Source organism: Anabas testudineus, chromosome 13 (genome assembly GCF_900324465.2).
Source record: "Anabas testudineus chromosome 13, fAnaTes1.2, whole genome shotgun sequence".
Lineage (NCBI taxonomy): Eukaryota > Metazoa > Chordata > Actinopteri > Anabantiformes > Anabantidae > Anabas > Anabas testudineus.
In genome coordinates, this window is record NC_046622.1 from 12927245 (window position 1) to 12941621 (window position 14377).

At 37.8% G+C, this 14377-nt stretch overlaps 1 protein-coding gene across 4 annotated transcripts in view; it reads left to right on the plus strand.

Moving 5' to 3' along the window:
• The first annotated feature begins 2138 nt into the window (after window positions 1-2138).
• Window positions 2139-14377, plus strand: part of zbbx (zinc finger, B-box domain containing) — a 48243-nt gene continuing 36004 nt past the window's right edge. For all 4 annotated transcript variants that reach the window (XM_026365506.1, XM_026365516.1, XM_026365524.1 and 1 more), the window contains exons 1-5: window positions 2139-2263; window positions 2741-2854; window positions 10976-11078; window positions 11677-11728; window positions 12016-12119. In XM_026365506.1, coding sequence (XP_026221291.1) covers window positions 2199-2263; window positions 2741-2854; window positions 10976-11078; window positions 11677-11728; window positions 12016-12119 — 438 coding nt within the window. In that variant the 5' untranslated portion in view covers window positions 2139-2198. The remainder of the gene's footprint in view (window positions 2264-2740; window positions 2855-10975; window positions 11079-11676; window positions 11729-12015; window positions 12120-14377) is intronic.

The following is a 14377-nucleotide window of genomic DNA, read 5'->3' on the forward strand; positions in this document are numbered from 1 at the left end:
GAAACTAACCAAGGTCCTCCTAAGCTGTTAATGTGTGAATGTGTCAGTATTGTGGTACTTTGGAATGATATGGACCTCATTATCTCTAATGCCAGAAAGAACAAACAAAAAAACACACATTCAGTAAAACACCAAAGATTTTCTTCATCACATTTTGAATATATTTCCCAGGTCCTCATGCATACACTTGTCATCTTAAGTCTACTGCAGTACCCTACTACGTGCACAATCAAACCTCAAACCAATTAAGCCAGATGATCCAAAATGCAGCACCATGTCTAATTTTTGATCAACCAAAAAGGACACGACACACCACTGTTCATACAGTATCTTTCTACTGGTACAGAGAGGTCAGCTCAGCAGCAATTTCACACATCAACTCCAACACATCCAGGTTTACAATCCATCTCACTCTCTGCGCTGTCAAGAAACGAGGCTCGGTGATCCCTACACAATACAGCCAAAGATCTCATAACAGTAGCATAAGCTGCCTACCTCTGAAGCTTCACTCCCATCCATTATCCTAACTGCTTTTTCCTCTTAAGGGTCACAGGAGTGCTGGGGCCTATCTCTGCTATCATTAGGCAAGAGGCAGGGTACACCCTGGACAGGTCATCAGTCTATCACAGGGCAGATACAGACTAATATTAACACCTATGGACAATTTAAAATCATCATTTAACCTAACACATGCATGTATTTGAACTGTAGGAGGAGGCTGGAGTGCCGATTTTTTTTTTTTTTTACATTTTTATTGAAGACATTTTATTGTAAGGACTGTGGCAATGTAAATGATTATTCTGCCATATTTTTCACCCTGCCCTTTGATTTTATGTAATAAACAGATACATGTTGGCTCAGTTTTGCTTTAAACAAACACAAACCTAAACACAGTATTGCTCACCATCTTATGAAATCCTTCCTACATTTATCTTATAGGACTAATGGGAAATTATTTTGCTTTTGATGTATAAAGCTTGTCAACATGAAAAATTTAATCATCATCAACATCATTTTGGATCGACTGGAAAACAACTTTTACGTCGGTTGAAAAAAAAAAAACAAGGAGGGTTCAAAGCTCTAATCAGAGCTATAACATTTATCTTGATGCTGTGAGAATTTTTAATTAGAAGGGAATTCCCACTGCCCATGATAACTGAGGCAATGAGGGACTTAATGTCTTTGAATCCTTTGTTTATTCCCTGAACAGACTAAGGCATACTATAATAGTTCTTATGGAAAGTTGAAGTTTTGTTTATTAATTTTATAAATATAATAAATATAAATTTAGGAAGAGAAAAGTTATTAACAAACATCTGCCTAAACAAAAACAATACAAAATAGAAATCGGTAATCTCGCCAGATGCGGTACTATCGCGAGAGAACAGATGGTTTCTATAGTAACGACAGCCCAATACAAATCCTTCGAGCACAGACTGGAGCGAAAACCTCAAATATTAAAATATAGTTAGTGATGTTTTAATTTAACACCAATACAACACGTAGAACTGAAAAAGGATAAAGTGAAAGACTGAGCCATCACAAGCTGACAGACCACGAAGACTCACGGTAAGTTCCTCTAACCGCACCGACTGTTAACTAGCTGGCTAAGTCTAACTAACGCTAACTAACAAGCCTTGCATTAGCTTCCTGAGCTAGTTAGCGCTCAATTAAATGATCGTGTCCGTCATCTCATTACAAATTGCTTGTGAGAAATTATGGAGTTTGTTACCTGAAGTCACCGCCGATTTGAAAGCTGCTGCTGTCAAGAAAAACAAAAGTTACAAACTCCGGTGTCAAGTCGGTTTATCACTTTATTAGCTAACGCTATATGTCGACATTTTTATTTTCATGGCAGGAAAAAGAGTGACTAAGTGTTGCATTGTGATCAATTACAACTGTAACTGAGCAGGAACTTGGCTACTTAATGGCGTTAATGTCACCTGTGCTTTTCTTTCTCTGAAAGGTAAAAAATATCCCCTGTTATCTGGTAAAATGCTACCTAGGCAGCTTCAAGCTATATGATGCAAGCTGTCTTTTTGTTTTAGTCAGCTATACTGTACAGTTTAGGTTTCATGTTGCATGTTTGTCTTTGTTTGTAGTGTCTTTGTTTAGAGGTCACCCACCTTGAGCATGGCTCTGTGTAAAGCATAGCAACAGACACAAAAGGAATACCCAAGCCCTCGGAAAGAAGAGACATGAATTTAAATGACTTTGTGGTGCTTCCTAACAACAAGGCCAGATCTGTGAAGCTCAATGCCAGGTAAGATGAGATAAGATCAATGATGTGATTTAAGGCATTTGGTTGAAGCCCATTAGGGTTACTTGGCCGCCATACTATTTCTATCTGTTCTCATTCAGATTCTGCCCAGAGAATGGGTATTTCACTAAAATGGATTTTCAGGCAAGATAAACCTTGTGACCTGGATTCTGATAGTTTTCAGCGCAGTCCATTTGTGTTTTTCATAATGCCCAGTGAATACCTGAGTCCAATCTGTCACTGTAGTTTCTTATTTGCCAACAGGTAATCTACTCAATTGATGTCTGTCTTGGTTGTACCCTGATCCAGTAACTAATTGATTACAGTATTGATCAGTTCTAGTAACAGGGATCTGCCATTGCAGCAGATGAATTGAACAAATTTATGAAAGCCTGGCCCAGCTAATCTGACAGAGTAGGTAATTGATTGATTGTTGTTTGTTGATTGCAGATATATGAGTGTGTGTATATGTTTCCTTAGAAACCTGCAAGAACTGCATATGGAGACTGTGACTTTGGCCCAGGAAAGTAAAGAGATGGAGGAGAAACTGCAACAACTGAAAGAGAACATGGGTAAAGAGAAGAAGGAGAGAGGGTGAGTATGAGTATCATAGAAGAAATGTGTGAGATGAAGTGGAGGCTGAAGGGCAGACGTAAGGGCTGTCAGAATGGAAGTAAGACAGTTTAAATAGTGGGCAGAACATAGGGAAAGGGTGAGTATAGTAGAATTGATGGATGGGAGAGAATAATTTGATGAAGTATGTACAGGAGGGGCTGCTTTAGCAGTAACAGAAAACATGTAACAGGGGGATTCAAGTTCTTGAATGGTGTTTTAACTTGCTACATGATGAAGTACACCTATACTTTATCATGTGATAAAGTACAGGCAACACAATATGTGCAAAATTAGTTTGCAAGTGGTTTGACTTGAGTTTTTTGATTGAGTCTGTGACGTAGTAAAAATTATCATTATCTTGCACAGACATGTGTTACTAAGTTAGGAATATGTTAATTTGGTTTTATTTGCTTGTGAAATATTTTCAACACCGTTGTTTTATTTCTTTTACTTTCTGTTACTGCGTTCTTCACTATAAGGCAGAACAAAATATGTGCCTATCAAAAACAGAACATTCATAGAGGGTGAAGACACATGAACCTTACTGAAGAGTTGTGACAACCTGTTACACCCACACAAAGGCAAAAAATAATACAGATGGCAGACAATACTGAGATTTTCTATCTTTTTGCCTGGAAAGGAAAATAATAAAACCTGTGGGTATATGACAGAAGCGGTATTATATTGACACCGAACATGCTGAGGGTGCAACATTCTGAAAAGAGTCAAAAATAAAATACTGGTAGGGATACAGAAACAAAAGGACAGATGAAAAGAGATCAAGGAATTACAGCAGGTAACAAGAAGGATCAGAGTAGACAGAAAGGGAACACAGAGAACTTAAAAGAGAAGGGGACTGCTGACAGAAAGTCTATACAAGCAAGGGGGACTGTGAATACAGTGATCTGGGAGATAACGTCCTTAACATAAAGATGCACAAAAACAAGACGTCTGGACTGCCACAGCTGAACACACAAGGAAAGGAGCAGTGGACTGTGGGGGATTTAGAGGAGGTAGGGAAAAGACTGCAACAGCTATGAAAGAGCAACGAAAGTAATGACACAAAGTGATAGAGATGGATGGAGGAACATGCTAAATGGGAGACACGGGGAGGCCAATGACTTCTGTTTTTTTTTATAAAGGTCAAGTAAGGGTAACTGTGGTAGGAAAAGAGCAGCAGCCACTTATACAGTAGATAAAGTAGGCCCATGCTTATACAGTGGACTGTTATGAAGGTCAGTGGAGCCCTAGAAGCACTTGGTTGTGATAACTTAACTTATATTTTCCCTCCACTGAAAGACAATAATGGAAGGTGGATGAAACATAGAGAACATTTAAGTAGTAGGCAAAAGTAAAATGGAGTAAAAATACACAGTAAAATTAATATTAGAATAAACATTATAATAACATTTATTAAGATGGCTTCTACATGGCAAGTATTGATCCTATGATAAATTATTTCTTGCTTTATCCAATCATAATCAAAATTCTAATTATTCCTGTCTGCAATGTATTCTATTTCACATGCTTTTGTTTAGACCCTATAATTACTGCAATATTTTTCAATTGAAAAAGACAATTGTTCGGAATATATCATACATTAACTGTCACAAATCTTTAGAGTAATTGCAGACAGAGGTTTACAAAGAATTACAGATTTTGTAGTTTAAAGCAGGTCCACTGTTGTTCAGAAAATGCATTTAGTTATAGTCAGAGTGCGAAGTATGAAGACCTCTTCTTATTTTGCACATTTTATTGTCTTGTAAATTAATTTTTTAATTTTTTAAGGAAAAAAATAAAAACATCTTACTATTTATCAACACTATCACAACTCAAAATGACAAAATGAAAACATTTTTCTGAACAATTTTGCAATAAATTATAATAAAACATGAAAGACTGAAATCTCTCTTTAATGAGTATTCAGACCATGTGCTGTGGCAGCCCAAATTGTGGTTAATTCAGTGTGCTTTCATTTTTCATCTGAGTTGGGTTTAGAGCTTGACTAACTTCTACCTGTGACAAATTGAACGGTTTAGTCATTGTTTAAAAAGGCACAGATCTGTGTATATAAGGTTCTAAATGCATGTCAGGACAAAAACCAAGCCATGGAGTCCAAGGAACTGTGTTGTGTTCTCTATGTATTAGGTTTGTTTTGCTTTTATAACTTTGCTTTTTTGGTTGTTTCATTGGCTGGCATTGAATCACATCTACTGTAACTGATTCAAAGGCATGAAGCATGAATTAATTAAGGAAAGCTGCCTTACTGAGATGACATGTCAATTTTAATCTTTACTAATTTAAATAATTTTTATTTAATTTGGATTTGCATTGGATTTTACAATGTACACCATTCTCAAGGTGATGATATAACAAATTGCCACAGACAGATACGCACAGACACAAATCATTTGTTTTCTCTCATTAAAGAGTTTGTACCTGGCCCTTTACTATAACTATTATCAAACAAATTCAGGTTAAGGGCCTTCCCAGCCTGTGTGAACAGGGAATTAATTTGCAGAATGAAAACAAACACTTATTATAAATGCGATTTAGTTTAGTTTAGTTTTATTCTCATTCCCAGTTCACCTCATTTCATGCCATTTTAGTAATAGCTCTAAGATGTTTTATCCAATGTGAAATTGTGGAGAATAGTGTTATAAGGTGGTTTATTATAATAAATAGGAGAATAACTCTGGGACACCTTTAGGGGGAAACAGAGGACATATATTACTCGCACATTCCTTCAAATAATAACAGCCAGAAAGTGATACACACTAACACAAGCAGCACAGCTAATTACAGCATCAATGATTTAGAGTTGGGGTATGATGAGAGGCACTCTTTTCATGTGGTGCATTTCTTTTAGTTACAATTCACATAATCACAAACTCGGAAAGCATACTTTAGATTATATTTGTAGGTTGATAGAATTATTCTTTTGGGAAGAACCTTGTGTGCGAGTACTGCTGTACGGCTCAGTGGAGGCCTAGCTCTAATTGAGGATCTATACATCAGCATGGGGAGAGGACCATCTTGTCCAGGCTCCACAAACGATAAGCACATAAACACAGTGTCTCCTGTCACACTGAAATACTGCAACATTTACCACTCCACCATCCCTAAGATACGACAAGGTGTGTGTATGGCTGTGTGTGTGTATTTATGACTCTAGTTCTCTATAAATAATGGCACTTGTGTTTATGTTTTTTAACACTTTACAGGGTACTGACAATTTTTTATTATGTGTGTATTGTGTTCTTTAATCAATCACATGAAACTCTCAATGTAGGAATATGCCCACACACTCAAGGAAGTAATGAGCACAATTTCTTTAATGACCATTTTCTTTTGACTGAAACTTTTTTTTACTAAATGTTCTATTTAGATGAGTGGCACCTTACAAACCTACATTCAAGAGCACAAACCTCAGATGGAGGTAGAAAGAAATAGTACATGAGAGGGTAAAATATTATAAAGGCAGGACCAGTTCATTCAGTATCTGTTTTTATTATGTATATGGTATGTACAGTGGCAAGAAAAAGTATGTGAACTAATTAAAGTAATAACACAAAATAACTGATGTTTAATTTTATAAAGTATGTGAACCTTTTAAATAATGATCTCAAAAAAGCTAATTAGAGACAGGTGTTGCTGCAAGAAAATTAGTTTGGAGGTGTGGACTAGAGCTACTTTGACTGACAATAACCACCCTAACTTTTTGAGCTTGTCTTCACACAAGAAGAGTCTGCTTATATGAGCCATGCCTCACTAAAAGGAGCTTTCAGAGGATCTACGATCAAGAATTGTTGATTGACAAAAAGCTGAAAAGGGTTACAAAGTGATGTCAAAGACTTTCGAGATTCACCAGTCTAGACAACAATCTACAAATGGAGACACTTTGGGACTGTGGTTACTCTACCAAGAAGTGGGCGGCCAGTCAAAATGACCCCAAGAGCACAACAAACACTCTCTCAATGAGGTAAAGAAACAACCCCGAGTGACAGCCAAAGATTTAAAGGCATCACTGGAACTGCCTAACATCTGTGTTCATGAGTCTACAGTAGGTAAAACATTGAACAAGAGGGGGTCAATGTCAGGACACCATGAAGGAAGCTGCAGCTTACTGAAAAGAACATATCTGCACACCTGAAGTTTGGCAAAGAGCACATTGACACTGCACAGCAGTATTGGCAAAAGGTTTGGTGGACTGATAAAACTATATTGAACTATTTGGAAAGATCACACAGCACACACATCTGGTGTAAAAAGACCAATACATATCATCATGAAAACATCATCCCAACTGTAGAGTATGGTGGAGGAAACATCATGATTTGGGCCTGCTTAGTTGTGTCAGGGCAACAGGACAATGACCCAAAACACCGAAATCCACAACAGAATGACTTCAGAAAATCAAAATCCACCTTTTGAAAGTGGCTAAGTCAGAGCCCAGATCTCAACTCAACATAGATGCTATAGAACGACTTTAAGAGAGCCACACATGAGACATCCAAAGAATATGACAGAGCTAAAGTAGTTCTGTCAGAAAGAATGGGCAAAAATTCCCCCTGAACGATGTGCAGGTCTGATCCACAGCTACTGGATGCACCTTGTTGAAGTTGTTGCTGCCAAGGGGAAGTCAATAAGTTATCAATACCAAGAGTTCACATACTTTTTTGTGGTTATTCTCAATAAAGAAGAAAGATCTGACTTTTTTCTGTTATTATTTTAGGCACATTACATTTGTAATTACTCTTGATTTAGATAAAGATCAGATCGCATTTAATGAGAAATTTTACAGAAATTGTTCACATACTTTTTCTTGCCACTGTACATGTAAATATGTTTTAAAACATGGTACTTTTTGACTCAGCTCAACCAAATTTTAAATGATCAAAAGTATTGAAACATAGGCTGACAGGTGTTTCCTGCTATCCAGGAATGCCTCATGAAATTACATGTTCAATCAATAAATTGCTTTCAGTGACTACTGTTGGGTTTTACATATGAAACTGCATTTGTTGTTAAAGTCGAGACAGTTGTCTGTAGACGAAAACAAAGTGAATAGGAAAAAATTTTGAAAAAAACAATCAAAGATACTGCACAAACATTGGGCCAATACAATGTTCTGGACTGTCAATTCACTTAATTTTATTTTTGTTTAGTGTAGCACCAAATCACAACAAAATCATCTCAAGGCACTGTACATAGTAAGGTTAAGACCTACAGAATTCTATATAAAACCAAGCAAATCCCCCTTGAGCAAACACTAGGCGACAGTGGAGGGGAAAAACTCCACTTGTATTCTGAGCAACATACACTGAATGGCTTAGCTAAAGAAAGCAAGAACAGCTAATGACAGAAGCACTGGAGTTGTGAAGAAAAAAAAAACGGCTTCATCAGTTTTAAACTGATTCAAGAAAGCAAATCCAGTTGTCACTTTGGATCTTCAGTGTAAAGTAAACACCAATGAACTGGCCTTGCACTAAATGTGTGAAGGTAGATTAAATAGATATTAGTTTGAGGTAAGTAATAACGGAAAAAAGACAATATATTCAGATTTATTCAGTGGCTTTCTGGTTTAGAAAAGAAAGTAAGTTAATTCTTCTGTTAACCCACCTTCCTGTTGTATATTCTCTGTATGTGCACTGAATGTAGAAAAAAAGTTTCTCAGAGATCTGAAACTGAAAACGTGAACTACGGTTGAAGAGGAGCCGTCAAGGAGTGAACTATATTATGAGACACTAAAATAAATAAAATATGCAGGTCCTGGCAGGCTGCAGTTCCCTACTGCCTTTTATTTGAAAGCTGTGTGGAGTGATGCAGCAGTTCTTTAGAAGTGAAAACCAGCTTAACAGTTTGAATCAATTAATTGGTGCCTCTAATGAAAAAGAGGAAAACCCTTTCTCATCGGCTCCTCTCTAATTGACATGAGAGAAAGCAAACAAGGATGGGAATTTGCAGATAATTAGATATTCTGGTGTATGATGTGAAGGTAATCTGGATTTTATCTAAGCCTTTTCCTCTCAGAACATGCAAGTGTATCTTTGACAAGCCTTTACTGTAGATCTTCATGCTGTGATTTATGCTCACAGTGAGGACTGTACTGTGTTTCTGTCGTATGCATCACTCAGTTTTGTCTGGTTGTCTCTTAGATCACAGTCTTTCTCATATATTCACCCAAAGAATAGCTGGAAAAAATCACTTCATGGAGCTGAGGTGCGAAATAATCAGTTTGCGAAAATACACAGGCGATAATAAAGTCAAACTGGTGGCTTGGAGCACATCTAGTGTATCATTCTGTGTTTTTTCCTGCCCGAGTCACAGATTAATATTGCTTTGTTTTAGACCTACAGTACTTGGCTTGCGGACACCAGATCTGGCTTTATTTTTTTCCCTTTTTACTGCTTACTACTTTCTTTTCTTTCTCTTGCTCTTTTGTCTCATTCTATCGACTCTTTCCATATTCCTTCCTTTATTCTAATGCATTTTTGCTTAATTAGTTTTGTATGGCTCTTCTTCTCATTTGTATTATGTATGTAGTATGTAGTGTGTGCATACAGTAGATAGTGAAACAACAACATCATCTGTGTAATACACTAAATAGTGAAATTTACACAGCAAACACATGCATGCACACAAAGTTATTGTCAGTTAAAACGAGTTGTGCTTAATAAACTTTGGTAGTTACAGTCACAGTCACATTGTAATTCAGTTTGTGTCTGTGTGAATTAGATAATGAGATCTTTGCTAAAGCCAAATCCACATAGATACACAACTACACACACTTTATCTCTTTAGGTTGCCTGCCCTGAGGGACCTCACTGTCATCTTTCACCGATAGGTGTGCCTCAACTGTCTCCCCTAGCGACAGTCCAGTTGCTAAGGTGATGTCGCCAGGATGATTACCTGACACCCACCCTCAGTGTCAGCACAGCACACCGTCTGCAGCATCAGGGGTTTTAGGAACTCTTGCCATCACACACACGATACAGAGAGGCACACTGACACACACAAATAGAGTCTGACTTCCTGCGCCTTGACATGCTGCCAGCTCAATCCAAAATAAACTTCTTTCAAAGACAGCCAGACATCACAATAGCATAAATAGCATAAATAATTCAACAACATGAGCATGAATAACTTGTGTCTAAATGAGGATCGCTCTCAACTTCTTCAGTTTCCTGAGCTGACAGAGTGTCCTGCATGAGGTTGTGTAGATGTGAATGTACGCATGTACACATGGTTTTTGTTATTTGCATCTTCAATTATGCCTTTATGTGTTGATGTTTGAGTAGATAGAATTCCTGCAGCCTTTCATGTTCTTAGACTGAGTCACACAATATGAAAATTTAGGCCCATATGACATTATGAATTTGCATAAAATATGTCGGCAAGGCTTTTGTGAAAGTGTGTGGCAAAGTCCTCTTCCTTTTTGTTCTTTCAGACAAAGCAAGGACCATGTTGTGAGAGATTAAACACTCATTTCCTATTAATGGAACAAAGTGGTTTTCTATTTATTTACTTATTTATTTTTGTGGATTTAGGCTGAAGATGTTATGTTTAATTATGCGGTGCTGTAATACTTCTTTCATGCTGATATTATTATTATTACATGGAATTATACTAATTAGAATAATTTCCTTGACATTAGTTTTTTCTTTTTTTTTTTTTTTACTTTTTCACAGTTATTAAAATGCTTTCACTTTCAACCTTTTGGAAATTCAGGAAAAGCAAGGATCTAATGGAATTTTAGAATGTTTTTTTAAGTTACTGTGGACATGTAAAGATATTTATCTACACTTAAACTGTGGGAAAAGTGATTCTGCTACATGTTTATTATTAAGGTGATGGTAAAGTCGTACTGGAGCACTTTATTTTTAAAATGTGTTTCTAAAGTTTTAGCCTCCTCACTTATCTAAATAGGGTAGCCTAATAAAGTGGTGTGTATAAGTGAATACAAAAGTGAGTGTATAAACAACAAGCAAAAAACAAAACTTTAGGTGTGATGCCATAGATATTCTATTTCTGTCGGATTCAAGATTACAATTGCTGAAGAAAAATAATTCCTCTCTCGTTGCCTTTTCGTTTATATAGGCACTCAGGAGGTTTTCGATGGATATCTGGACAATGTGGTCCTTTAAACAGCAATACTTCAACAAACAGCACTAAGAAGAACAGTAAGGACAGACTTCAAAAGGTAAAAGAGAAATGTATTTATAAATCTGAATCTACATCCACTGTATGCATTTGTCTGTGTATATTACGTCACATTTTTTTTTGTGTCATCCTGTTGAACTTGATGTCACTCTAGTCTGCGTATCCATACATACCATTGATGTAATATAATTGTGATATGTGCATTGTTTGCTTATGCATTGACTCATATGTTGATTAGAACTGGACTACATTAGTATACTTAGTATACCTCTCTGATTCAGGCAACCTTAAGGGTTTGCTGAACTGTATTAGATATGTGTTCTGTTTGCATACATATGCGCTGTGGGCGCACCATATACCTTTATCTATTTAAATACTAACTTTACATACTATATCACACTTGACATTGCCCTTTGCACCCTTTCCCTTGATTAGAGAAAGTACACTGTCTGTCAGAGGAAAACCTCTATGTCTTTGAGTTTACACACAAAAGCAGCAACTTTTTTTTACAGTTACATGTATGTACAGTTATACCTGCAGTACAAATGCACACATCAAGCAAGCAAAGCCTGTGCAGGAGTGCTAGGGAGCTGAACAACCAGTTGCCCATGACTTGTTTCACTCTGTCACTCCAACAGATGTCAGCAGGCAAGGTGAAGATACGAATGCTGAAGGATGAACCACTGACAGGTGAGTAGTTCACAGCAGACTGGCTTCAGCTATGGGTTACCTCCAACAAGTGGACCTGGTACAGAATTTCTACTCCAAACCAGTTGTCCTTTGATAAGGTACCCTTTAATGAAACTGGTAGGGGTTCCATAGCCTTGCTCACAATTACTTCTGTCAGGTGGATGTGTACCATCACAAAAATAGTTGTAATATGTGTAAATATTTTTGCATATTAAAATAACCTATGCTCTATTTTACTATAATATTATATTTGAATGCCTTTACCAACAATACCTTCTTACTTTTAGCCCCTCCCCCACCACCGGCCTCTACCACAGGTTTTCAGACTACAACAAAAAACAGGCTTAGGGGAACAATCTGTGGACAGTGTGAAGTCAAGTCAGCTGGACTGGTATGAATACAAACAAATACACTAAAGTGAAATTGTAAAGTTGGTATTCCTCTCTGCATAGAGAACGTGACTTTTCACCCGACAGAAAAATACAAACATCACACCACTGAGGACGTGCTTTGTGAAGATCTGCAGTCTACCTTTTTTAGGGATTAAATGTCACTAATTGACAGTTTTTTGCCACCTTTTAATGGACTGAACTCAGAAAAGCTTATTCAAGCTTGTTTAAAAACAGTATTTTACACTGATAAATGCACACACAAACATTAATGTGTGGTTAAAAGACCAAGAGTCAAATAACTTGACATACACTCACACACTAAAATACACTCCTTTTTTTCACCTGTTTGTACCAATCAATCCATCTACATGCACTCTATCTTCCATTCTGCTTGCCTCTTCCTCTGTGCATTATGTGTTCACCTTTGTTTATTTCTTTCTTTATAATACTTTGAAACATCATCTCCTCTTTCCTCTTTGTTCCTTTTTCTCCCCTGCCATCTCCACATCCTGAGTCATGTTTATATTTCTTTCTTGCTCCCATCCCTGCTACTCTCTCACTGTGCCTCCGCTGTCCGATCTGTTGGTCTATCTGCGTGTTTGTGTTTGCACTGATAACACTTTAGCTGGATCCATTCATCGATACTTGAGACCTCTGAGGGCACCATTGTTTATTCTTTCTCGCTCTTCATCCACTACTGTTTAGGAGAAGAGACTGTGGCCTGCAACTGTATGTGTGAACAAGAGGGAGAGAGAGAGAAATGAAAAGCCCTACTGTGTTTGTATGTGTATAATGGACTGTGGCAAACTGAGATGAGTAATGCATGCCTGATGACCAGTCGCTCCCACATCCCCGCCTTCTAAATCCTCAGCTACTCATGTGCAATTCCTATCCTATGTCTGACTGCGAAGCCAGCAGAGTTTAGTATTGAATACCTTATGCTCCTGAGAGATGGTGAGACAGAGAATGGGAGCAATGGCGGAGAGAGAGATTGATAGAGGGAATGAAGGAGAGGGAGGGGCTGAACTGATTGAGCTGACAGCCACCATTTTTCTGCCTCTTTTGTTGTGCAATAAGTTATTTTAAGTGCAGCACATGTGTTAAAAAGCAATGTGGTAATAGTGCATTTGATGGTTATGACACTGAATTGTCCAATGAAGGGCCCAGTGCCCCCCATGCCCCATAGTGATGGGCTTAATGGCAGTGCTTATAGTCGTCTGGGCAAGCACATAGGCTAAATGCACACACAAATACACACAATCCACTCATGCACATACACACATTTTGGATAGCCCTCATGCCCTATAATGATGGCAATAATGGAAAGCGTTACGACTCTGTCTGTGCCTTTCTGCCTGGAACTGCACTTAAGCACAGAAATACACACAAGCTGGAACACCCAACCATATCTACGTCAGCGCTTGTTTTTTTTTCTTTTCTGTTTTTATGTTTCACATACTGGCAAAAGCTTTACGAAAATCTCATGCTGCACCTCTATCTTTGTTCTGTATTCCAGAGACAACCAGGCACAAAATGACGTCATTTCCTAGCGCATAGCACAGGAGAGCACAGGCCACTTTTAGCCTGATAGGGATGTTTCGTCTTTGGGGAGTGGCTATAGTTTGTCCTCAGAACTGAGAGTGGAAATGAAGCCCTGGGACCATTAAAGGACAATGTCACATCTGGAGGCTTGCATGTATACACATGCACAGACGCCAGAAAGCAATAAGCTCAATGTTACAAATAAATTATGATAAATTAATTAAAAACCAATGGGGGAAAATATGACATAGCATGGTAAAAAGAAAGGCATGAGGTGAATCAGCTGGTACAATTTTCCAAGTCTCCCTCTAGAAAAAAGTATAATTTTTATTGCTCCTGCACTAAACTTAACTTTCTCAGTTTGACAAACCTGCATGCCAAATGAATGATGGCTTTTTTTTTTGCTGTTTGTTGTTTCTTGAATTTTAAGAAGCCCCTCCCCCATACTTCCTTTCGGATATCCTGCTTTCTCATTTGGTGTCTCCATTCCTCTTTGCCTCACCTGTGTGCTCCATCCACCCGGTCTTGGCCTATCTCCCTGTCCTGCTGATGCAAGGACTTTTCCTCACTAATAAGAGTGGATTCTTGCAGATAGAAATGATAATGACCTCCCTTAAGATGCATTCACTCACACACTCTCGCATACTCAAGAACACACCCAGTACAATACATGCACACACAGGCACTCCCTTCAAACGGTTTCTCTCTTGCTCTC